Source organism: Penicillium brevicompactum (genome assembly GCF_028827555.1).
Source record: "Penicillium brevicompactum strain IBT 35665 chromosome Unknown utg000006l_segment0_segment0, whole genome shotgun sequence".
Lineage (NCBI taxonomy): Eukaryota > Fungi > Ascomycota > Eurotiomycetes > Eurotiales > Aspergillaceae > Penicillium > Penicillium brevicompactum.
In genome coordinates, this window is record NW_026623209.1 from 6,503,333 (window position 1) to 6,527,821 (window position 24,489).

The following is a 24,489-nucleotide window of genomic DNA, read 5'->3' on the forward strand; positions in this document are numbered from 1 at the left end:
TGTCGATTCTGACCAGTTGATTGATTGACATGTGACATGTCGAATGATAGTGAAAATACGGAGTATTGTACAGAGTGATCCAACAAGCCGAGTGCTTCTTTGGTCCGGAGTACTACGAAGTATACGGAGTCAAGCAGAAGAATAAAGAGTGTCCGTCATTTTAGGGCTCGGAAATGAACCGAAATTCAGGTTTTAATTGTCTAATTATTTACCTGCCAAGATCATGTGCCAAAAAGAAGAAAGAAAGAGAGAAAAAAAAAACTCATAATTGCGCTAAGAGATGCACCTAAACAAACACTTTAATGTCGCGGTAAGTACGGAGTACGGAGTGATCCGCCCGGAGTGAATGGCTCTGAGCGAAAGTACCCATGTAAGGCAGCCAATCCAAATTGGGCCACTGCAGGTTGAAATTTCACTTACATAGGTCACACAAGGATTTGGGGACTCATTTTTGGGAAGATCTGAAGAAAATCTCAGAAATGATACAGAAGATCTGCCGTCAAAGAGCCGGAAGCTCTCTCGGCCAACCGACAGATGGTCTTCCCAGTTTCGCGTCACTCTGTGCCGGCCAAGTGGAGATGGAAATAACGGCGGATCCCTCAGCCAACCAGATTGGCAGCTTGGCATGCCAATCTTAGACGGTTCTCGCTTTTGACTGGGACCTTTGCCCCCGGAACGACTTAGTGACCTATCACCTCCCTTACACCACCTGAAGGTCCCGCCCTCAGCTCGTGTGTGGACTGATGTGGAGCATGAGCTTGACCAGGCGGCTTTTGATCTGGGTATAAAAAGGGTGTAAATGAATTGAAGCAGGGAGTAAAGATAGAGGAGTGAGTAGAGTAGAGTAATAGACCAGGGTTAGGGGGGGGACCCTTTTATATCGAAGTGCGAAGTACGGAGTAAGAAGTATCAAACGCCGTAGGATCAGTCAGAAGGGTGAACGAACCGTTACCCAGCGTTCGCCCATTTGGTTCCGCCGCGTCGGGTCAACTCCACAAAAACAGAGCTGTCCGATTCTCTTTTCTTTTCCCTCCCTTTTCTGACCTCATAGGCTTGTCTCTTCGGCCCTTTGGGTTGAGTATTCCTCCCACCTTCGATATGGAGCCTTTTCCTCCTATCGATCCGCCCTTTAATGCCTTCCTGGGCCCTCAGGTCGAGATCGGGCTTCGACGTGCCAATACCGTGTCTCCCGGCAACATCAAAAGAAACTTGGAACTCAAGGCCGCACGCGAGAGAAATGCAACGGGGCCACGCGCCAAGGAGCCCGAAGGGAAGCTGCAACGATCACAAACACATCGTCCGCTAGTGGCGCGTCCACCCGGGAGAAAGGTCGGTCACTTCACCGTGCGAAGTGTCGGCCAGAATGGTAAAATATTTCTGAGGTATACAAATCAATGCCAATGTCTGATGCCGTATCACATATGTGCAGCCTGCTGATCGAGGATTTCCATTCAGACCAATTGCCGATCCACCAAAGAGCCAGCCCGCGCCCTTCCCGGTTGAGACGAAACCCACTCTGCTTCAGCCGCAGCCTGCATCTGCCCGAGAGGATCCGTCGAGATGGTCCAGTTCCCAGCTCTCAGAGCTGCGTCCGCGCGAACACCCCGATCCCGAGTATGTGTCCGAGTCTCCCCCGAGCTGTCGAGCACGCACCGCACCAGACCCAATTCTTTTTCCACCTTGTCGGAACAACAGTCCACGGCCGGCGCTGGGAAACGAGGTGAGTTGCGAATCGTGATCGATAGATCTGAGGACCGCCCCAAATCTGCCGATGAGAATTTCGCCCTGGACAGTCCCACGCCTCGCTTTCGGTTCGGATCGACACGGTTAAATGAAGGTGCAGCTATGCAGCCCTCGGTCTATACGCGAACTTCAATGTCGGACAACTTTCGCAATTCAACCCTGCTTGGGGGAATGACAGACGCTTTGCCCGGCCTCCACACTTCCTATGTTCGAGACTCTTTCCCAAAGAATCGGCCTTCTTTTGCGATCTCCATGTTCTCTGGCACAGCTGCAGCTATTGACATGAGCCGGGCTTCACCGGCTCCGCGGAATTCGATGGTCTACGAATTGAAGGAGCCGGTGGAGCCTTCCATCTATGAAACGTTGGTATATGACATGGATGATGGTTCGGTGGTTCGATATGTTCCTGGTACAAAAGATATCAGTGCTGCCACACCAGCTCGTATCGTCGCGCAAATTTCCTCCGAGTCGTTCATGGACTATGAGCTAGTCTCGGACTTCTTTCTCACTTTTCGCTCATACCTCTCCACTTCACACCTTTTGGCTCTTCTTCTCGCGCGGTTAAAATGGGCGATCAATCGGCTGCAAGATGATGGGCGCATTATCAGAATCCGTACCTTTGCAGCCTTGCGCCATTGGATTCTTAACTACTTTGTTGATGATTTTGTCACGAATTACGAACTTCGGAATCACTTCTGTGATACCATTAATGAGCTTTATGCGGAGGTTAGCTCTCGAGAGAATGGCGGCACAAGCGATCGCAAAATCCTCATTGACTTGAAGCGGTGCTGGAACGGCAAATGCTCTGTCTACTGGTCTTCTCCCGACTTATCTCGAGCATATAATGACCCTGAAATTCCTATCGTTCCCGGTTGCGCTGAAACCGAGATACCCAAAACAGAGGAGTTGCAGCAAAGTGTCCCTCTTTCTGCATTGACCCCAACTGCAGACACCACCTTCCGCGAACATGTTCCTTTACCTTCACACCATGATCGAAACGATTCCGACGCGACAGCTCAAAGCATTCCATTGTCTGCTAAGAGCGAGCAAAGCATCATGGCGCTATCCTGCTCATTGCCTCCTAAATCACCCAAACGCTTCTCTATGTCGGCATCGAGAGGAAAGGCACCACGCCCAGTGGTATTAGGTCTCACAAAATCGAAGTCTCCGTCCAGATCCCGCGAGAGACCCTTGTCGCCCGCATCACCCATGACATCGCGGTATCCTTATCACAGCCATAGTCATCAAAGAAGTGGAAGCTTCTCGGACTCGGTGCGAGATGACCGACAGCCAATGTTTGCAACGATCCCGGAACCCAGACCCGCACCCCAAGAGACCCTGGACACCGTCAGCTTGATCCGAGGAGAGCTTTATCCGCCTGCTGAATCGTACATGACCATGATGGCACCCGACTCGCCTCCCCTGCCCCCACCGTCCAAGAACGCAAACCCAGACCGCCGTAGCACCCCTGATGTACCCAAGTCTGCACCTAACTCGGGCATGAGAACCATCATCGGGTCAATCAAGCGGGCACTGCATACCCGCAACGGCGGGCAGAGCGTTTCCGCTCGCATTGCAAACGCCCATGAAGCCATTTCTTTACCTTCACGGGGTAAAACATCCGCACTGCCATCTGGAATGGCATTTGGATCTGAGTTTTATCGAGAGAGGAAGATGGCCGCTGTCCCCAAACGTCCTGCTAGAATTGATATTCTCTGCGATGAAGTATTGAAGCAATACCGTTTGGTCATGGACAACGAAGGCCCAGCAGAACAGAGCCAGCCCCCAATGCTTCAACAACCCCAGCAGCAGCCTTTATCTACCTCCCATCTTTCGCCCGTGGGAGACCAGACCGAGCCCAAAATAAGAAGTGGTATTACCATGGGTAGTGGATCGATCGTCATCGTTGACGATACCGGGTTTGAAATGCCTTTCATGTCAGGGGCCGCGCAAGAACAAGAATCAATACCTGAAACTCAAGACATTGGTTACCCAACATCCGAGTTCCGTGTTCCAGAGGATGCTGCTTCGACACAATCGATACCGGTGGAGGGGGAATGTCTTCGACCAGTCCGGTACAACGCAGAGGAATCAGGAAGAGCGCCGCTCTCAAACGTGTTCTATCCACCTCGCCCTCCATCAATCCAGAGATCCTCATCTGCTGAACGTGGATCAGCACCTCTGAAAAAGAAGAACTCAATGTCACTTCGGCTCCGCAAGTATGCGTCCTTCCAAAGCGGGATATCAAGAAAGCGCTATTCCATGAATAGCGAGTCCACCGTCGCAACCACCTGTCTCCACGATCAATTCGAACAACAAACAGGGCCTGCTCTTCGCAGGCGGCGAGGCGGAAACTTGCGTAAAATGCAGACTGGGGATGAACCGCAGTCTATCTCAGGCCGTGAGTCATTCGCTTCCTGGGATGACTCGATTGCAGATGGGACTTCCCCCTCTGATGGTGGTGTCTCCAGGCCCCCTTCTGCCCTTATCCCACCGAATCCCCGGTATTCGCTCATCCAACCTCGCAATTCTCGACAGATCAGACGGTCATTCGAATCGGTCATTGCAAAATTCGCACAAATCCCAGACGATGATGATGGTGGTATTGAGTCTACATTGTTAAAATTGGAAGGAAAGTGGGAGGGGCCCTCCAGCGCCGGAAAAGAATCGGAATTCTCACAGCCAGGTAGGTCCCAAAGGGAACAGCCCTTGGCTACTCCTGGACTCGACACAGCCAGACCTGGCTGGGAAATTCTTTCCCGCAGACGCCAGACTGATAAGTCAGGATACTCCACAGTCGGAGGGCGACTGGCGCCCCCACGACCTTATTCTGATTCTGTGGCCGAGTCAGAAGAGTCCTACAACTCCATACCCCTTCTTGAGAGAGGCTTGACAGATGAGTCCATGAAGTGGCAGCCCACAAGCCACCCGAACCACTATGATCCGAATGGTGCTCCGCTCAGCCTCATATCCAGTCGTGATACTTCGGAGTTTGCCTCGTCGCATCCCTCTATTCAGCTTGTACACGAAACTGACAGCCTCCGTCGCATCCCCCTGGGTCGACTGTCCCCACAGCCGAGGATGCAGGTCGAATTACCCCAAAGCGGTTCTCGGTTTTGTCATCTGATGGTTCCGTCGATGTGATTGACCGACGTGAGGCTATGGCTCCGCGTCAGTCCACTGATACCCGCAGTCTCGGCTCATCGACTGTTGAGATTCCACCTCATCCTTTGGCCCAACCTCCATCCCCCCCAATGACCATTCAGCATCCGGGGTCCTTTACTTCCTGTGCCTCGCCCTTGAATACAGTGATGTTCCAGGCCCAGCCTCTTACTCCCGACACCTCACCGAGACACAAAGAAACCACGAAAGCAATCTCGAGGCCCGCGAACATCCAGCAAGTCTCAAGTGATGTTCTGTTTAATTCTGAAAATAGCCACAACGAGAGAATTCCCACAGGCCTTGTCCCTGATCACGTCCCATTCATTCTCGCCTGTGAATCGCAAGTCTTGGCTCAGCAAATGACCATTATCGAAATGGCTGCGCTTCGTGAAGTCGACTGGCGAGATCTGGTTGAAATGAAATGGAGCAGTACCTGCCCACTAGTCACTAACTGGGTCTCATTTCTGACACACGAGGAACGCAAGGGCATCGATCTGGTAGTTGGCCGCTTCAACTTGATGGTGAAGTGGATTTTGTCGGAGATTGTTCTCACCCGTGATATCCACGAACGTGCGCGTACAATAATCAAGTACATACATACGGCTGCTCATGCGCGTCGCATCTGCAACTATGCCACCATGCTACAAATTGCTATCGCTCTATCCTCGTCCGACTGCTCCCGTCTGCAGACGACCTGGCAGCTTATTCCTTTGGAGGATAAGCGACTGTTCAAGGATATGGAGTGTTTGATCCAGCCGGTCCGGAATTTCAATGATCTCCGCGTTGAGATGGAGACAGCCAATTTACAAGAAGGTTGCATACCTTTTATCGGTGAGTGCTCATATTCTATTCAGGTGATATGCCGTTCTAACGTAATCCAGGTCTATATGTCCATGATCTTACCTATAATGCCCAAAAGCCTGCTCAAATCAGCAGTGATGACGGTGGCCTTCTGGTCAACTTCGAACGCTACCGCACAGCAGCGCGTATCGTCAAGAGCTTGCTCCGTCTGATCGATGCCAGCACAAAGTATAAGTTCGAGCCCGTCCAAGGGATCGTTGAACGATGCTTGTGGATTGCCTGTCTTCCCGAAGAGGAGATTCAAGCTCGCAGCAAAGCACTCGAATAATTCCATTCGCTTTCATGTTTCCTTGGTCTACGGTCGATTTTCATTGACATCCACACATATCCATCCCATCTTGTTCTAATATCGGTTTGATCTTCTCATTTATACCCCCCTTTTCCCCCGGAGAAACTTCACACTTCACCTGTCCCATCTTGCACCGACACTTACGTCCGGTTAATGTCTTTCTTTTTTTGTTTTCCTTTGGATTCGATCTTAAGATCACAAGCCCCCAAGCGTGCATCAGCGGATTATATCATTTTCAGCCACTATATCCCATCGACTTCTCAATATCAGACATAGCGACCTGTTTCCCACATGGACATCCATTGCTGGTGCCTCGGCATTTCTACACCCGGTCATTTTCAACACAGTAATTCTAGGTGAATCAAAGGAGACAAAGCACGTATACATAAAATTTGCGTGTAGAGTAGTGATTAATCAAAATTGGAAGTGTTTCATCCAAAGTGCAATACTCCGTATAAAGGTGTGGCTGCGTCATATGCCGTTGATCGTCCAGGAACGGAACGCCAAACTCATCTCAACTCCCGACAACAACCATCCACGGAGGGTACCCTCACCACACCTTTAGAGAGGGCTCTCATTATTCCAACTCCAACCTTGGATGTCCCGCCACACCCTCGGCCAATATGGACAAGACCGAACCGCGCGGGGGTTCAGACTCCGATCCTGACTACAGCGACCACAGCCCCGCGTCCTTCCACGAAGCGAAACAGGAGCTACCAGATGATTTACCCAAGTCGCTAGACGATCGTCGCACATTTCCGGGCTTCCAGCAGGAAACGGAAATGTACGATGCTTGGCAGGGTGAGTCGGAACTCTTCCTTAGCGTTGGGTAGATGTTCGCGTGCCTGGAATCCCAGCCGGTCTTTATTGCCATAGCCTTCGGAGCTGACCTTTTGAATCCGACATAGGTCAATCGCAATTCCTGACTACACCGATCGCCGCCAAACCGTTATCCTTTAACCTCGCGCTCGACGACCACTCGCACGATAGCGAACACGAGTTACGGACGCACTATGGCCGCGAGCTCGAAGACAGCGATGCCAGACTCATGGAGATGTTAGCTGCCCAGGCTGCCCACAGGGAGGTGGACTCGCTCAGTGCAGACGAAGAGACAATCGCCGCCGATGAGAAATTGACCGATGACGAAAAGCGCGATATTCTGCAGAAGAGCTTGAACATGGCTGCTAGTAACGGGGATGTGGACCGCGTGCGGAAACTGGTACAGGGTCAAGCGAGGACTTACGTGGACGTTAATAAGCCCGACGAGGAGGGTACTGTGCCGTTAATATATGCCAGTTGCTTTGTGGGTGGAAATATCCCTGTTGCTATCTATCTATCGAAGACTGACTGGTAATAGGGCCATCAAGAGGTGGTTTCTGCGCTGATCGATGCTGGGGCGATGGTGGATCGACAAGATCGCAATCAATGGAGCGCTTTGATGTGGGCTATGACCAACCGACACAAAACGATAGCTAAGGTTCTACTCGATCACGGTGCATCCCCGGATATTAAATCATCGTCTGGCGGTACGGCCCTCGATTTTGCGCAGCCCGGCAGCGAGATCTCGGAATATCTGCATGAAAATGGTTACAATTTTGGCTCTGGGGCTATCGATGATGACTTCTATGACGCCGGGCTGGCACATGGCCGATTCGAAGAAGAGCTTGCCGAGAGTGAAATGAAGCGGCGGATGATGATGGAAGAGAGCGCGATCAATCTAGAGGTTGATTTATCGAGCCTGGGTCTAGACGAGAAATTCGAGGTGAGACTGGCATATGATGATCCGGCGTGACACCGACTGACTTGTATCATGTAGCCATCTGACGAAGATGAACTCGAAGAAGACCAGCAGGAGTTTGTTTGGGACAAGTGTTTGAATGACCAAATGTTTGTGTTCCAGGACCATGAGCTCGAGCGAATTTTGGATATCATCATTACCAACATGACACCGCAACGGTCTCCTTCCCAGAAGCCGGTGCCTGCAAACCTGCTCTTCCTCAGTGCGCGATATGCACATTACCATGCCAGTCCAGAGCTGCTCACAACGCTGCTCACCTCTGCAATGGAAAAGATCAACGATGTCGTAGAGCGGTATCAATGGGATATGACGATGCAAGCCTTTTGGCTGTCAAATGTCACGCTTCTCCTCCACTACCTGAAGAAGGACGGGGGCCTCGTGGAATCTACCGTCGAGTTCCAACTTCATTTGGCGGAGCTGATCAACGAGATCTTCGTCCTTGTCATTCGTGATGCCGAGCGCCGAATGAACAAAGTCCTGGATGCCGCAATGCTGGACCATGAAACCATCCCCGGACTAGATGACATCGCGTTCCAAAACGAGTGGAAGCTCTTCCGCAAGAACAAAAGCAAAAATCCCGAACCTGACGAGAAGCGCTTCCGTCCTCCATCTCCGCGCCGTCGTGCACAGATCTCTCCCCGAAACATCACCTCTTTACTCTCCTCGACCCTCTTTGTGCTTGATCTCTACGACGTCCACTCCGTGATCACCACCCAAATCCTCTCCCAGCTTCTTTACTGGCTCAGCGCTGAGATCTTCAACCGAATCATGAGCACAAAACGCTACCTCGCGCGCACCAAAGCAATGCAGATCCGTATGAACGTCTCAACGTTAGAGGATTGGGCTCGTTCCAACAACCGTGTACCCGATCACTATGAAAATGGGTCCACCAACAGCACCGGCGAGACCACAATCGACTCTGCCCGCCGACATCTAGCCCCCGTTATCCAACTTCTCCAATGGCTGCAGTGTTTCTCCTCACTCGGCGATGACCATGAATCCCTAGTGACAACCCTCCTCCAACTCCAACAACTCACACCCGCTCAGCTGCTCCACGCCGTGAAGTCGTACCGACCCGAAGTCGGCGAGAAAGGCCTGACCAAGCAGGCAATGAAATTCCTCATCGAAATGCAGCACAACCCTGAACTGCCTCACACGGAACAGCTGAGGATCCAAATTGAGAAGGCCCAGGCGGAGGCAGGCCCGGGACCCCAGCAACCCCAGCAACCGGATCGACCCAAAACCCCACTGAACCAAGATGCCTCTTCTCCAGACCCCGCTCTGTCCCCGGGCGAGGCCACCTCACGACCCACAAGTATAGTGGCCATCCGGAATGACGAGCGCCCTGGCGGCGGTAACAGTGTCTTCTTGGACCCCACCCTTTTCCTCCCCTTCTCCCTCCCCACTAGTACAGACATGCTTGTCAGTTACGGCGCCGGCTTTGGTGGTACAAATCGTGAACGGGCGCGCAAGTACATCCCCACCGTCCCGCCCGAGGTCCTTAGTCGCTTTGATCGTGGCGATGCATAGCTTTTCAATCCCGTCCGCGACCACGCGCAGGACTCACCTTCATCTGGGGAACTACGATAGCTCTTCCGTTAGGGGCTAGTATATATTTACAATGGATATTGGCGAATAGCTCCCTAAGATGGAATTGTTGGCTTCGGCCCTTGGGGCTTATCTTTTCATAAAAATTGTGTCGGGGCAATTCCCGGGTGACCCGAGGTCCCTATCGCGTAGAAGGAGGTACAGAATCTCAATAGAAATACAATCAATTCTCGTCAATGATGAACCAGCATCAAAGGTCATGGCAATAAACAGTCTTTGCAAAAGTCTCCGCTAATTCTTAGACTTGAATGATGGCTCCGTCTCCCCCTGATCACCGGTATGGTTGTATGGCTTGTCATATCGCTCTTCCATCTCCTCGTTGTGCTTCTTGACATCTGCCGGCAGATCGTCCTTCAGATTCCCATCTTGGTCTGCGAGGGGCGACTGGTTGCCGTCGCGAAGGGTTGGGTGGGCCTTGTTGGAGGGGATAGGGTGATTTGGGGAGTCCTGTTGGTGGGTTGTTTGGGAGTCATTGCCGTCGTTCTTGGTGGCATAGGTTCGTAGTAATGGTGTGCGACGCATAGATAGCGGCATGGATTTGGACATCGTCCGAAGGCGCAAGAAGGATGACATGTTGGCTGTGGATTGTTTTTAGAGTTGATTAAATTAATTATCAAATTCCGGGGATTGCTCTTCTTCTTATGTGAAGCTGGGGAATCCGGTTTGATCAGTTTGGAACTACAATGACGTGTGGCGATGTCATGATATCACGCCAAGAGTATAGCTTCTCCTTGCATCTACGGAGTACCCCAGCACTTATGTACACGTACTCCGTTCTAGGATGATGTGCTTGACCATGTACGCAGTGAGTTACTTTATTTTCACGTTTTAATTGAATCGAATCTTGGAATATCGCTCAATACGCCCTTGAAAAAGAATCAGTTCATGCAAACATGGGGAAAATGCTAGTCAGATGCTCAAACGCTCAAACAGAGATGCCACACAATAATTCAACAAGATGCCCGTTTCGAATGGCGTAGTCAATCGCTTTTGGTTTGGGGGCCTGCCAAATCCTCCGCTTTAATCTCAGTTTCATCTGACTGGCTTGTAGCGGCCGCTAACGCGGAGTGATCAGGTCGAGTGCCGCGCTGTCTATCCAGTGCATTGAGGACCGCGTTCATTGCTTCCCGGGTGGACTTCTCTTCCCAGACATCGGAGTCCGGTTGATTGGACAAGTCCGAAGCTGTGCTTTTCTGGATCATCGGCGTAGAGCGTGGTTGGTCTTCGTGGGCATCAGCAGCTTGGCCCTGCGTCTGTGGACGGGATTGAGGGGGAGGCAATTTCTCGTGCGACTTCTTATTCTTTCGCTTGGAGATGCTCTTTTCTTGCGGAAACGAGTAGACTTTCGTGTCAGAATCATTGCTGGTCGAGGATTCTGGCCGAGCTTGCACTTTGGGTGGGGGCAGAGGAGGAAGTTTGAATTGAGGTTGTTGAGGTTGTTGTTGCTGGACGTGCGGGGAATTCATCTTCGGCGGGTTATAGAAGTGATATTCTACAGTCTTCTTCCTTTCTCCACCGTCCTTGGAGCTTCTGGGCATGGTGGACTGGGCTTGAGAGCGTGCTGCCTGGTTCAAGGACGAAATTACAGGAAAAGTATTCTCGAATGCTGCATTTCGTCCGTCAGAACATGATCACGCCTCAATTGATTGAAATCAGCATCCCGGCACTCGCTAGGGCACCGGATTAGCCTTCTGAATTGACGACTCACCATTTGGTATCTGTGGCGGCTGTTGGGGGCCAGGTTGGGGAGGAGGTTGATACAATGGGTTTGGCTGCACAGGCAAAGATGTTGGATATGGTTGACGAGTCGGTTGCTGGGGTGCAGTGACTCTTGGGGCTGACCATTGTCTCTGTAGCTCTGTTGCCAGTTGAGGATTTGCACCGGATTTATGCATGCCGTTGAAGATCATCGGGATGAGATGGGCTGGCACGCCGGCTCGGAGGGAATCTTGGAGGATTGCCTGCTCGACCCGTCGCTGTTCCAACAACAAGTTTGCTTGACGAGTCTTTTCTTCTTCCTGTCTGCGCTTATCTTCTTCGGCCTTGGCTTTGAGCCATTCGCTCATTCTCTCCGTGCCTTCCCATGCTGGCGGTAATGGCGGGACACAGGCTGGCATCCCCGGTGGATGTGGTAGCCGAAACTGGCCATGGCTAGGGCTTCGGGGTGGTTCTACTGCATAAGGCCGCATGTCATCTTCTCCGGGCAAAGTCAATGGAGGAGACTGGCTAGTGGACCGGACGCTAGGCTGTGAGCTGGTTAGCTGCATGGATGAAGCCATCTGAAACTGGGTGAAACTGAGTGTGAAGCCGAGTGAAGCCGAGAGACGGGGAGGCAGAGCGTGTGATGAAACGCAAGAGCTCTACAAATCCAAACGCCAAACCAAACGCAACAAACACATACCTCTCCATTTACGGAAGGTGTGATGTTGACACTTTCCCCGAAGTATGAAACGCTTCGAGATGAAACGTTTGGGGAACAATTGAGTCGATAATTGTAAATAGGCTAAACATCGAAGAAAAGAGGAAAATGGTATATAAAAAGAAAATAGTGGGCTAGACACATCTAACGCGAGTGGTCCCTTCCAATGACATCTGGTGAGTGGATGAGTATGCGCAAGCGCTAGATCCACTTTGGGTCTGGAGATATTCTGACGATCGTGATTGACTGGACTGTTTTGCAGTGTGTTGCACTTTTTGTATTTTGCGCTGGGACTAAATATTCGATGGTCCATTGGAGAATGATTCAACACAAGTGAGCTATCGGCTTGAATTGCTAGGGCAGTGGTCGCTATGCTCATTTCGGAAACGGTTCACGCATTAGCGAGATCGCCTCTCGTATTATTTCCTATTGTGGCTTTTATATGGCTTGGCATCTTGAAATGACGTCTTGAACATGCTGTATATAGATCGGATTCTCGCTGTTGATCGTTCGTTTGGGACTCGGTTTATGGCATATATCATCTGCACCAACCCACTGCAAACCCACTGCAAACCCTAAGCTGCGTCGACAAATACGATGTGCAATGTACTCCGTACGGACCTAGAATGTTTGCCTTCGCATAAGCTGACATGCTCTCCACTACAATTGTTATCCTTCAGCTCGAGCTTTCTGGCCTATCTAGCAGCCCAACCCCCAGCATCGGTCAACCCGACCAGAATTTTCTCTACTCCGTACCTCCATGCTTGCCATGGACCTGTTCGTGGCATTTTCGTGTGGTAAAAATGCCCGGGTCTCCAAGAAATTCAGGTTTCGAGCTGGCTTCTCTGCAAAGCTCCAATGCACACTCGGAGACGAGATCTTACCCACATTTTATGCCTGCCAATTGGGTACATGAGCTTATCGCTCTCGTGGCCAGCCGACTCGACTTGAACATGTCCGGAGGCCATTGCAATTCTAGATGAGGCTCTCGCTTTTTTGGTTTCTGAATTTGTTGACCGACGCGGTTCAAGGCAAGGCTTGCTATAAATAAATAATCGATGTGCCAACCTACTGCTTACTCGCAAGATAGTGCCCAATTCCAGCATATTCCACGATTTTCACTCTAATCCCGCGAAAACGGCCGCAGCCTCATTCTTGTGTGGCTTGCATAAGTTCTTGGCTCGGAAGCAAACACTTGTGCGCTATTACCCAACAGCACATTTGGCTGAGTCCACTTGGTGATTGGGTCTTTGGCTATTTCCATACCCTTGGGGTGCTCGCTAATCTGAGAATCCGGGGTCTTTCAAGGTTGATTATCTTCATCCCCCAATTACGAGCAGCGAATGGCCTAATTTGTAGGTGACTAAACTACGCCCATGGCCCCGGGGGGCAGTCAGCTGAAGATCTACCGCTTTTAACAGCCCTGGAGCTTTTACCCCTCGAAGCATCCAATAAGCCTCCGGTGCTATGTGAGGGTCAATTTTGTACATCCGGCTTCTATTTAGCACCTGGGCAGCAGGAACACCTGAGCTGTGGATTTGCCAGGCTGCTGGCATTAACCATATGGCACCAGGGCGCTGTGGTACGGGTACAGAAGACCTCGGGAGGCCAAAAGAAAGATCTACTGAGCAGCTTGGATGGTTCACAAGTAGTTGATTGGAATTGTAATAGCTTGCTGTACATATCAAAAACCTCAATCCAAGCTAAGCGAAAATAAGACCCATGAGCACATTGTTGGGGTATTTTGACGGCCTTGGGGACATTCAATCTCAGAAAATTCTCATCTTTTTTTTTTCTTTTTTTTCTTCTTCTTTTCTTCGATTCTTCTTTGCGGTGGTTGCTGACGCGCGCCACTTCAATTCAGCAGATCGTGGGTTCACTTGGATCCAAATGTAGTGAGCCTTGACCAATTTTAGCTGACAGGCAGCTTGGCCATGTCACCCTTTCCGCCCTTGATCCATTCAGGATCAATGAGACGTTCACGCTCGGCGTACAGCTGCTTGTATGCGCCACGAATGGTGCCGTCGCTGACGTGCGCGACCAGGGAAATCTCCTTTGCGGACTTGGCGTTGCCCATGAGAGCCGAGGCCATGTAGATACAAGCGGCCACGATAGACAGGGGAGATCGTCCAGCCAAGTCGCCCATGGCAGTAACACGATCCGACAGTGAAACGGAGACGCTGGTAACTTGGAAAGGAAGATCGAGAAGGTTGCAGAAACGGTTGCAAAGGTCACTAGGCTTGGTGGAAGTGGTTGCGTTGTAATCACCAGCCGAGTCGTGAGTTTCGCCATTCTCCAGGGCGGCATTGTGACGTTCGACATTTTGAGTGGTGAAGAACTTCTCCAGAGCCTTGTAAATGCGACCGATTTCTTTGCGGGTGACCTTGGTCACAGCGAAAATCTCAGTGAATGTGCGCGGGACCTTGCACTGGCGGCATGCGATGAAGATACATCCGGCAATGATCACTTCCTGCGATTTTCCTTTGAAGGCCTTGGCATCGTCAACCATCTTGAAGAGATACTTGGCGGTGTCGGCGACAGTCTTCTGGATGTTGAAACCATCACACAGGGCACCGATCTCCTTGTAGGCGGCCAGAAGTTGTTTGTTGGCCTTCTCGCCCGACTGCTTGTTCTGAGCGCGATAAAGGTCGCGCGCGCGGCCCGATCCTCCGCTGGCGATGGATGTCTCCAACTGTGCTCCGTTCAACAGTGGATTTGATGCATCTCCAACACGGGAAGGGTCATCGTTATTTTGGTCATCGTTAGAGAAAGTACGCCATTCGGAGTGCAAGTCGATCTCACGATCCGCAAGGACAAGACCGCAAGAGCCGCATACTGTCTCGTGGGAGTCCGGAAACTCAAGATTTGGGGGATCTTCCTTGCATTCAGGGCAGAGAAGGTGGGCGGACAGGTTTTTCTTCCATGCGGGGGTAGGGTCCGGTTTCGCAAGCGCGGGGCTAGCCATGATGTGCGGATTCGGTTCGTATGCGAATTCGAATGCAGATTCCCAAGCTATGTCCAATTCCCAGGGTGATCTTGTTTTCCAAGTCGGTTCCGATTTTAAGGGATATTTCGAGGTCTGGGGAGATTCCGATTTCACCTCTGGTTCCAGTATCACCACCGTTCTCAACTTGGAGCTGTATCTGGGAATCGCGTTGTACTTTGACAAATTCAGGTATGATGTAAGACGATCGCGGCGTGCTTTTGTGGATTTTTTTGCTGATTTGGGCGACTTGTGGTTCTTCTTGTAAAAGCGAATGAACAGGGGAGAATACAGCTTGAAGATTGCTGCAGATGGAAAGGGAGCGGGGCGCCCGTGAGACGAGCTACTCGACGGAGAACAGGAAGAGGATGAACGGAGAGTTACGATCTGCTGAATCTGACTGTCTGGGTCAAATTAGCCGAGCTCAACTCAACTTCTTTGTCGCGACCATGACACAAAGCCGGTGATCTGACTTGCAAGAAACGCAATGCAAGGAATCGAGGTTGTCAAAAAGACGGTATTACCTGATACAGGCGAGGGCCCACGGGGTGTGAAGTATCACCCCCCAGTCGTTGAAGAGTCTTCACCAGTCTGCGCTTTCCAGGGAAAGTAGAGCAGAAACCTCGCCTCAGCTTGTCCAGGTTGAACCAGTCAAGGTCTCCGCAAGAGGTCTCTCACGAAATAATGGGCAGGCCGAGGAAGAGAGCCAGAGGAAGTCAGAGACGGGGGGAGAGAAGAGGGAGACGGGGAGGGAAGCGAAGTTCTATTATGAAGTCCACGGGATGCTTGCGCCGCGGTCAGATTGGGCGATGTCAGTTCGTCACGTGATCTGGCGGAAATCTGATTGGACGGTGAAGTATACAAAAGCTTTCCACGGTTTCAAACAAACAAAAGTCAGTATTCATCCACGCCGATGAATAGGGAAATGAATTGGTGCTTCTGAGCCATTGTACCTCATTGTGCACACAAGAACTCGGAAAGGTTATTCAGCATGTCTCTACTATGCCATATGGATGATGTTGGTGCATTATGTCGCGAACCATCTTTTCGAATGTACCTTGCTCAACTCCGTGACCAGTTTTGATGTTCGATCTGAGCGAGATGTAAACTTGCATCCCATGCTCCGTATATTCACTGGCGTACAAGTATACAAGAGCGATCTAAAATCAGTGGTGAAATGCACCCACGATGCCTCATTCGGGACGAGCACCACCCGGATGCTGAGTCATCCGCCAAGAAACCTTTCCGAACAGAAGTCGTCTCAACCTCCAACTTCACGGAAAGACGGATCAGATCTATCCTGTTGAGAAACACCCCTCATCTCCCAACTACACCCCCTAATCAAGATGATGTCTCAATCTCTCCGGGCCTCGGTGAGTTCTGCTGAGATTCATTCGCCTTCATTCGACCGCAACTAACGTGAAACCCAGCGCGCCCTCTTCTCCCGTGCCTCTCGGCAGCAGGTCTCGGTCGCTCGCCGCACCTTCCTGACCTCCGCCGTCCGCCAGGGTATGTATTGACTACAGGATTGCTGCTCGCACTGCTTTTTCGCTGCAACATTCAATCCGCCCTCTCCAGTGCACGGTGCGCTAACTCTCCACCCGCAGCCGACCCCGTCCAGGACCTTTACCTCCGCGAGCTCAAGGCCTACAAGCCCACTCCCCTCAAGGCCGGTGATGCCGATGAGCACGTCCAGAAGTTCGCCGCCCCTGCCGCCCCCAAGTCCCCCGAGGAGGCCAACCTTGCCAGCGAATTGTCCGCCTACGAGAGCCAGGAGGTCGAGGTCGAGGGCCAGGCCGCCGCTGGTGAGGCCGCCCCCGTCGAGGAGAGCTGGTTTGAGGAGGATGAGGAGGCTCCCGCCGCCGCCCACTAAGCGCTTTCTTCTTCTTTCAGCACAAGGTCTGGGGAGACATGAGAGGATTGGGCTCTAAATGCCTGTGACGCACTGTGGCCGCCTCTCGAGTCCTGAAGCTTGTAAATTAGACCACATTCGAACGTCGAGACTTCTTTCTTCCACTTTGTTTTCGATCACACTGCAATTGGTTTGGCTCTGATGCGCTACGTCGGTGCAAGCGTTTTGAAGCTGAACGGAGTAGCTAACCCGGTATTCCCCGTTTTTCCGGAGACCAGCAACGGGCCTCGTCAAGTCTTCTACCTGTAGTGTCCAGAGCGGTGCAAATGAGCACCTTGGTCTGTCAAATATCACCTAGGCTCGCGGTAGGGCGAGCACCATGCGCAAACAGGGACCAACATCCATGGATAGCAACTTGAATGGATCTAGGTCAGGAGATAGACTCGAGATGTAGAAAGCATCCATGGATGTTGATTTCCTTCCTATGTACGGAGTTGGAAGTACGTATCAATACATTATTCCAAGGTTCATCGGAGAAATAAATGTACCAAGGGACCAACCATATATGGAGTATTGCAGCCACGACACTGGTGCCAATCTACTCCGGGAGGTTCCATGAATTTAGCATGACATCCATGCTAAGAGACACGGGTTTGAACGTTCACTGCCAAGCCAGAGTAGCGCTTCCACCAGGATTGTTTACCTACGGAGCTAGTGCGGAGTATATTGAAGTATATCTGACTATTGCTGGTAACTGGTGTACTAGTGATCAGGCCCGCTCCAGGGCTGCAACAGACAGATCAATCTGCAACGAACAGACCCTGCGAAGATCACACACTGTCGGCGATATGATATATCTAATCCCAAGGTTCTTTGTTTCTAAGGTTTTCGTCTCAAACCTATCAGACGGGTTAGCGGTAGGAAACGGCATCCCTAGATCGGGTTCAAGGTCAAGGATCAAGACCGCCGTAAACCGAACTATACCGACCTCGGGATATTATTGCCCTCGATGGTCTGATCGCGTCACTCCATTGCTCACTTGATCTGCCAAGTAGGGGGGCACCATGAGGACATTGGCCAAGGTTTTGTGCAATGTGATTTATGTGATTTATGTGCCAGGGGATGAGGGGATCGAGGGGATTGAGGGGATGTCCGGAGAAGTAGAGCCGATTGAGGGGAAGTGTCCAGAGTCAGTCTCTGCCAGAGGAATTTGAAACTGTGTATTTGTTTGAATAGAACCGGTCCACAATCTTGGCAAACGGAATCAGGCAGCCTGTATGGAATTGGAAAAATGATCAATGGAATGCGGGAGATCGTTTAGGGTTGACATCAGATGCATTCTCAGCCGACATTCTCGTTTCGTAGCGAAGAATGGCGGGAAAGACGTGTGTATGTGGATTTACATACTAACTAGTGTATTGTACTCCCCATGTTCCGTATACTCTGTACTCCAACGACATGAATTGCAGAGATAACTACGGAGTACGGAGTAGAGTAGCCCAGTCGGTGAATTCTACCCGTTTTGTCTCCCGATACGATTTGGGCGCTAAATATACCCTGCCGCTGGGGCTGAAGATGACGGAACTGGCGATACTTAGCCACCTGGGCCGATCCAATCCCTAGTCCGTACGCCCCATACACTATACACTATACAAGATGTCCAAGGTCGAGGGATTGTGTAGAGAATAGTATCAAGAGAGTGTTGCCTGGTAGAAGAGTGGAGTATGAAAAATCATTCCTGTCTCACTCTAAAGGAAACCCGCTATAAGGAGGATCGAGCTCCCTAATCTCCAGGGCCTCCTAATCTCTCTCAGTCAGATATGGAGTACGGCAGTACTTTGACCATTAGGAACCTTTGGGAAACAGTCAGGAAATAGATAGGCGAAATTTAAGACAAGGGGAGTACGGAGAGTATATAGCCCTAGAAACAGACCTTGGACAGTCATAACTAGTATTAGTATAGAGATTATTAAGAACCTTGGACCCCTTCTCTCTCCCTCACTTTCTCTTTTCTCCAGGGAATTTACTTTGACTGCCGATCATTTGCTTCCTGCATAGACGATCTACCCGTCACCGATGTCGTTGCCATATTCTTAACTCGCTCTGCTATTTTACCTCCGTTTGTCCAGCGTCTTTGGTCTTTGGTCTTTGGTCTGTTTCTGTTTGTTCTTTCCAAATGCGTGATATCCACTCGCACTCATTTTGAAGAGCTGGTCTCTTCTCATCCGCGGAGTCCCTGAGCGAGTTCCAAGGGGAAATGACCTGTTCGTAACAGAGACAATGTCTTCGCCCTCCCCCGAGACACCGTACACCAAAGACGACCCCGAACTGTCCCGCGCCGCCAGCTATACCGATCTCCCCAGCCAACCCTCAGAACCCACCCTCCGCCGCACCTTCTCCGACTATGCGGTTCCAGCCCAGACAAAGTCTCCAACCAAGGAGAGCGTCGCTGCGGGGAAAGACATCCTCCGTCGGACCTCTCTGCGCTCCAAGGACAAGGATAAAGTCTCTGTCTCACGTTTCACGTTGTCGTCATCGGAGGACTTGAAGGACACGGAGCCCAATGTCCCGGAAACCAAGGCCCCGGAGCCTGCGGCGCGGCCATCCAAGACTCGTTCAATGTCCGGACGGATCGTGAGCCTCGCCAGGAAGCCGTGGAGCTCATCCTCTCGCTCCCCCTCCCCTTCCGCCAAAAGGTCCAAACAGCAAGAATCACAATCTCCAACGCGCTTCGGTCGAAAATCGGACGACGAGCAGCCCCCCGCCCGCAGGCGAACGATTCTCTACAAGCGCCCGCGCCGACCAATGCTAGCTGTGGTCGCAAAGGGCCCCGAAGAGAACTCGGATAATCCGAACAGTCCCTCAGGCCATTCGCTGAGACCCCGGTCCTCATTCGAGAAGTTCACCGCTTCGTTGTCGGTTTCCACCCCAGTGCTACCGCCGATGCCTAAGGGTGCCGCGGAAACAGCAGCGGCGTATGCGAACGGCAGCCCCGAGATACCGCGGAAGAAAGATGAGCTGTGGGGAATCTTCCGAGGCCTGGAGGCGGATTTTCAAAAGTAGGTACTTATTTCCCCGATCTCCCTTGCAGTCACTGACCCGCACAGGTTCCAGTCCAAGTCCATATCCCTCAAGGCCAACGTGATCCGATCGTCTCTCCTTCCTTTCCTCAGTCGCCATCACCTCCACACATCATGCAAGAACCTCAGACCGGAAGACTTGGACCGCCGCGTCAATATCCTTAATAAATGGTGGGTCGGGATGCTGGAGATGCTCAATGGCAAGAACAACCAGTCAATATCTGGGACCGACAGGCCGGTCTTCCTGGAAGCCATTGTGGGTATCATGGCACGGCCGGAATGGCGCATTTCATTCCCCATGGCTCAACACGGCAGTGGGCCAACAGAGTCGTTGAAGTATGCCTCCACTTCGGTATCTGAATCATCGGATGGCTCAGCATCCTCTGGCTCGGATTTTCTGGTGGAATCCATTCATCATAACATCCGGAACATCTTCTCCCAGAACCTCATCTCTCAGATGTCTTTCGTGGTCGAGCGCATGTCCATGAGACACGCGCCGGCAAGTTTAGTCGCGTTCTGCGGAAAGGCTTGCGCCTACGCCTTCTTCTTCTGTCCCGGGATTTCTGACATCCTGGTTCGCCTGTGGTGTACACCTCCCACCACGTTCCGACGCATTTTATCAGACTCCGCAGACCAAAGAACTGGCAATCTGCGCGCAGAAACCCAGGACCTTGCTTCTTGCTTCCCACCGGCTCTTCGTCCTCTTGCGTTCCACTCACAAGCACCCCTGCTGCGATATTTGCGCCAGAAACCCGACACTCCGTTAAACATCTCTCACATCAATTGGAACCGTCCGTGGATCACACGCTGGGCGGGCCGTGACACGGACCTGTTTTTCGTCTTTGTGAAATATGTCCATATTCTGTATTCTGAGTATATCCCATCGGAGACCGAGAAAGCGAAGCGGATACTGGCCCCAGGCCTGTTGCTCGTTCATGCGCAGCTATTGCTTGTGTTGGAGGACACTCTTTACAAGCAATCGACACCACAAGCGACCGAAAACCCTCACTCCACTGCAGCTATCACTTTTGATGATTTCATCGAGTCGCCGGATGCCTCTGCTTCTTCTCAGCACCTTCGCAGCGGAAGCAACAGTCACCGGTCGATGGCTGAGAATCGTTTGATTATACTTCTTCGCGATCTACTATCGGAATCATCTGTCGAACCAAATCGCGCTCGACTTTTGTTCGCTGAATCGTTCTGTGCTATTATCAAAGCTGCTGCTCAGAAGACGTCGCTATTCGATCACAATGCATGCTTTTTGCTATGCGATTTCCTCGAGGAAGTCATTCCGATCATCACTCGCTATGGCCAATCAATCGAAACTGAACTGTTCGACTGGAACTTCTGGTTAGTAGTCTGTCGACAAATGATGCAAAGTCACAACTCGCTCACTGAGGTTCGAGTGTTCTCGTTCCTCTTCTGCATTTGGGGTACCTGGGTCGCGACAGAAGAAAGAAAAGCTTCTCTCTGTCTAGATTTCTTGCTGCACGAACCGACATTCTATCACTACTTCAATCACTGGAGTCCAATGGTGCGTGCGTACTTCCAGCGCTTGTTGTGCTGGAGGGTTGGACGGTTCAACACCGATCCGTCCTCGTTGGACTCTATGGTTTATGAGACCCTCTCAGATCGGCTCCTGCGAGTTTGGGAATATTACATCGGGTTCCAATCCAAGGCCGAGGAGGACTTGACGGCCCCCTTGTCCTCTGCCCCCTGTACCCCTGCGCCTGGCCGAAGGATTATCATCATTCGATGCGACAACCACTTGTCCCCCGTCAACTTATTCGTCAGCTTCGACCGCGTTATCCCACCCGCACCTCCAGACCAAGTTACCTCGCATCGACGAGCAGGCTCCGCAGACTCGGCAGGGTCCGACGGTCCGCCTTCCAAGAAACGCTGGGGGATCTTCAAATCCATGTTTGGAAGCTCCTCCGGCTCGCGTCCGGCTGACGGTACCAAGAATAGCAGTTCCGATGACTCTGATAAAGACACCGACTCAACAGTGACGCCTGACAACAAATGTCTGGATGAGCACGAGCAGACCCCAAGTACCAGCGCAGACGAGCTCGTCCGCCCCAAAACACCCCACCAACCTTTCTTCTTCAAATTCTCCCTGGAATGGATGGATCGCCCACAGTGGCCCACCAAAAACAAACGTCTCTTCACCCCTTGTCTCCCCGTTGCATCTCAATTGCATGTCGAACACCGCCGCTCTCCTGACAAATCGGACTACGACACGGCTTCCGAAAACCCTGCCTCATCAGATATTGAGAGTGAAAAGGACGACCATGTCTCAGATCAGAATACCCCTACTCAAGCCACTGCGGACTGGCCGAGAACTCCCACCACCAAGAACTCACCTCTCCCCGAAATACCCTCCCAACCTTCCCACGACCATCTCGTGCCTAGCAAGTACGCGGGCCGGGCACTGGCTGAGTGGGCGCACATTGTCTCCGAATGCGATAGCTTCTTTGCTCGCCGTCGTGACGAAGGCGTCCCCACTGACCGCATGGTCGAAACACCTACTCTGGGTGTTGAAAGTTTCCGCAAATAATTACTTCTCCGACAGTGATAGACGCGTGCGTTACAGATGTCTGCTTTACACAATGTTTCGGTCCCCCCTTTTTTTCATTATCTTCTTATCTTCTTCAGCATCACGGATCTGGAATCTGGAGCATAGGACTCGGCGTTGAATAGCTTTCCTTGGCGAGTACTACGTACTACAATAATACATTCGACTCGAAATATATTCATTTCACTGCTTCCCAAATTGCCATGGAGTAGATCTATTTCTATCTTTCCAGTATTTCACTTCTGTTCGGCTTCCTGTGCAAGCTGTTTGTTCAATAGATACAGCAGTGCCCCCTGTACATCTTCTCGTCCCATGAAGACCTCCACAAGTCTGACCCCGCTTCCATTGATGATATTCTCGTTCCCAAGCACCTCCTGTAACTCACCACACGTTCGTGCGGTGAATGTATTCTTAGCCACATGCTCCTCGTCAGCTCCGAAATAACTGAGAGCTTGTGCGTGTCGCCAAAAGGGCACATCGTTGTACTTCTCTTTACGCCCATGGATCACCCGCTCGATCGTGTATCCGTCGTTATTAATGATGAAGATTATAATGTTCAACTTCTCGCGAATCATCACGCTGATCTCCTGCGCCGTCATTTGGAGACTCCCGTCGCCGATGAAGAGGATCGTCTGACTCTTTGATGATGTATTCTTGTTTGAATCGCGCTGTGCTAAGGCTGCGCCCAGTGTTGCGGGGAGCATGAAGCCGATGGAGAGCCAGGTCACTGCACCAAAGAGCCGTGAGCCAGCGGGAAGCTTGAAGTTGCGACCTCCATGTGCGGCGGTACCGGTCTCTGTGAGGATGATGTCGCCATCTCGGAAGAGGGGATTCACCAGGGGGTAGAAGTTGGTTTGTGCGAGCGGATCGGTGTCTTGGATGTTGGCCACGGAGAGTTCTGATTTGGGTGGTGCAGATGCCTTGACGAGGCGTGTAGAGTCAAGGTCCCGGAGAAGATTTGAGAGAATGCTACGCGCAGACATGTCGTAGAAGGTATCGTTGTTGATCTTGACTGTTGTGCCGGAGAAAGTGATTGCCGCTTCTGGTTTGGCGATTGTTGTGAAGAAGTAGCTGTTTGTGTCACTGTTGTGAGGCCCAAATGTGAGGACCAAGTCTGCCTCTTCGAAATATGTCTGTGCCGGCTTGTCGCCGAAGGCTCCGCCGTACAATCCATGGGCATTGGGAAGTTGCTCGTTGACAAGACCCTTTCCATACACAGTAGTCCATGTCGGCCAGCCAGTTGCTTTGATCAAAGTGTCAAGTTGTTCAACAATTCCGAGAGCCGTGCTTTCTCCATCCACGAGAATGAAAGGCCGCTGAGCGCTGTAGATACGCTCCAGGATCTGAGCTAGGACTTGGGGCTCTTGAGCCGAGCTGGGAGGTTTGGGGATTTCGATCTTTCTTTCCAAATTGGCAGCTGACACATTCACGTCAGGCATGTCATCCGGAAGCTCCAAGTAAACTGGGCGACTGTGAATCAGTGCCTGTTGCAGGATATAGTCGATTCGCTCCGGTGCAGTAGCAGCATCAGTCAGCCTAGTTTGAGCGGCTGTAATGTGAGTTGACATGTTGGCGAAGCGACGGTAGTCTCCATCTGAGAAAGTGTGGTGCATGAATGTGCGCGCAGCCTGGAGTGGGCGCGGAGGTGTCCCGACGATGTGCACGACGGGAGTGTTTTCAGCGTAGGCCCCGGCAATGCCATTCAGGGCGGAGAGTTCACCGACTCCATAGGTAGTGATCAAAGCAGCCAAGCCTTTTATACGGCCATATCCATCAGCTGCATAAGCTGCATTGAGCTCGTTGCAGTTGCCTACCCAATGGAGGCCGGCGGGGGTGACGAAATCGAGGAGGCGAAGGTTGTAATCACCGGGCACGCCAAACATGGAGTCCACTCCCAGTTGGCGAAGCCGGGTAAAGAGGTAATCTGCAAGTTTGATATCTGTCATGCTGATGTTGAGGTGAAAGAAGTGAAAGGCAAGAGTGAAAGGGTAGGGGTTCTGTTTATATACTTCCACCTCCCCGCAGTTCTTATCGATATCGCCGACTTCGCCGACTCTCCGATTACCCCGTTTACTCCGGTTACGCCGGTACCCGAACTTCATCTCCTCCATCGTGGACT

The 24,489-nt window shown here is 51.6% G+C and overlaps 10 protein-coding genes across 10 annotated transcripts; 5 read left to right on the top strand and 5 right to left on the bottom strand.

Moving 5' to 3' along the window:
- Positions 1-1,098: 1,098 nt before the first annotated feature.
- Positions 1,099-6,034, top strand: N7506_010690 (mitotic regulator LTE1; the record flags this gene model as incomplete). The annotated part of the gene is made up of 5 exons (XM_056959983.1): positions 1,099-1,382; positions 1,456-1,614; positions 1,662-4,883; positions 4,937-5,736; positions 5,787-6,034. The coding sequence occupies 5 exons, from the start codon at positions 1,099-1,101 to the stop codon at positions 6,032-6,034; spliced, it is 4,713 nt and encodes a 1,570-aa protein (XP_056809373.1).
- A 644-nt stretch (positions 6,035-6,678) lies between these two features.
- N7506_010691 (uncharacterized protein) lies at positions 6,679-9,383 on the top strand (the record flags this gene model as incomplete). The annotated part of the gene is made up of 4 exons (XM_056959984.1): positions 6,679-6,856; positions 6,964-7,358; positions 7,413-7,817; positions 7,872-9,383. 4 exons carry the CDS (start codon positions 6,679-6,681, stop codon positions 9,381-9,383), a joined length of 2,490 nt encoding a protein of 829 aa, XP_056809374.1.
- Positions 9,384-9,692: 309 nt separating this feature from the next.
- N7506_010692 (serine-rich protein) lies at positions 9,693-10,034 on the bottom strand (the record flags this gene model as incomplete). The annotated part of the gene is made up of 1 exon (XM_056959985.1): positions 9,693-10,034. One exon carries the CDS (start codon positions 10,032-10,034, stop codon positions 9,693-9,695), a length of 342 nt encoding a protein of 113 aa, XP_056809375.1.
- Positions 10,035-10,441: 407 nt separating this feature from the next.
- Positions 10,442-10,999, bottom strand: N7506_010693 (uncharacterized protein; the record flags this gene model as incomplete). The annotated part of the gene is made up of 1 exon (XM_056959986.1): positions 10,442-10,999. The coding sequence occupies one exon, from the start codon at positions 10,997-10,999 to the stop codon at positions 10,442-10,444; it is 558 nt and encodes a 185-aa protein (XP_056809376.1).
- A 132-nt stretch (positions 11,000-11,131) lies between these two features.
- N7506_010694 (uncharacterized protein) lies at positions 11,132-11,728 on the bottom strand (the record flags this gene model as incomplete). The annotated part of the gene is made up of 1 exon (XM_056959987.1): positions 11,132-11,728. One exon carries the CDS (start codon positions 11,726-11,728, stop codon positions 11,132-11,134), a length of 597 nt encoding a protein of 198 aa, XP_056809377.1.
- Positions 11,729-13,792: 2,064 nt separating this feature from the next.
- N7506_010695 (transcription factor SUA7) lies at positions 13,793-14,845 on the bottom strand (the record flags this gene model as incomplete). Its single annotated transcript, XM_056959988.1, has 1 exon — positions 13,793-14,845. One exon carries the CDS (start codon positions 14,843-14,845, stop codon positions 13,793-13,795), a length of 1,053 nt encoding a protein of 350 aa, XP_056809378.1.
- Position 14,846: 1 nt separating this feature from the next.
- Positions 14,847-15,200, top strand: N7506_010696 (uncharacterized protein; the record flags this gene model as incomplete). Its single annotated transcript, XM_056959989.1, has 2 exons — positions 14,847-15,055; positions 15,146-15,200. 2 exons carry the CDS (start codon positions 14,847-14,849, stop codon positions 15,198-15,200), a joined length of 264 nt encoding a protein of 87 aa, XP_056809379.1.
- A 1,009-nt stretch (positions 15,201-16,209) lies between these two features.
- Positions 16,210-16,736, top strand: N7506_010697 (ATP synthase subunit H; the record flags this gene model as incomplete). The annotated part of the gene is made up of 3 exons (XM_056959990.1): positions 16,210-16,236; positions 16,294-16,372; positions 16,471-16,736. The coding sequence occupies 3 exons, from the start codon at positions 16,210-16,212 to the stop codon at positions 16,734-16,736; spliced, it is 372 nt and encodes a 123-aa protein (XP_056809380.1).
- A 2,259-nt stretch (positions 16,737-18,995) lies between these two features.
- Positions 18,996-22,352, top strand: N7506_010698 (DUF1765 domain-containing protein; the record flags this gene model as incomplete). Its single annotated transcript, XM_056959991.1, has 2 exons — positions 18,996-19,774; positions 19,823-22,352. 2 exons carry the CDS (start codon positions 18,996-18,998, stop codon positions 22,350-22,352), a joined length of 3,309 nt encoding a protein of 1,102 aa, XP_056809381.1.
- A 254-nt stretch (positions 22,353-22,606) lies between these two features.
- On the bottom strand, positions 22,607-24,481 carry N7506_010699 (alpha-keto acid decarboxylase family protein; the record flags this gene model as incomplete). The annotated part of the gene is made up of 1 exon (XM_056959992.1): positions 22,607-24,481. One exon carries the CDS (start codon positions 24,479-24,481, stop codon positions 22,607-22,609), a length of 1,875 nt encoding a protein of 624 aa, XP_056809382.1.
- Between the last annotated feature and the right edge of the window lie 8 nt (positions 24,482-24,489).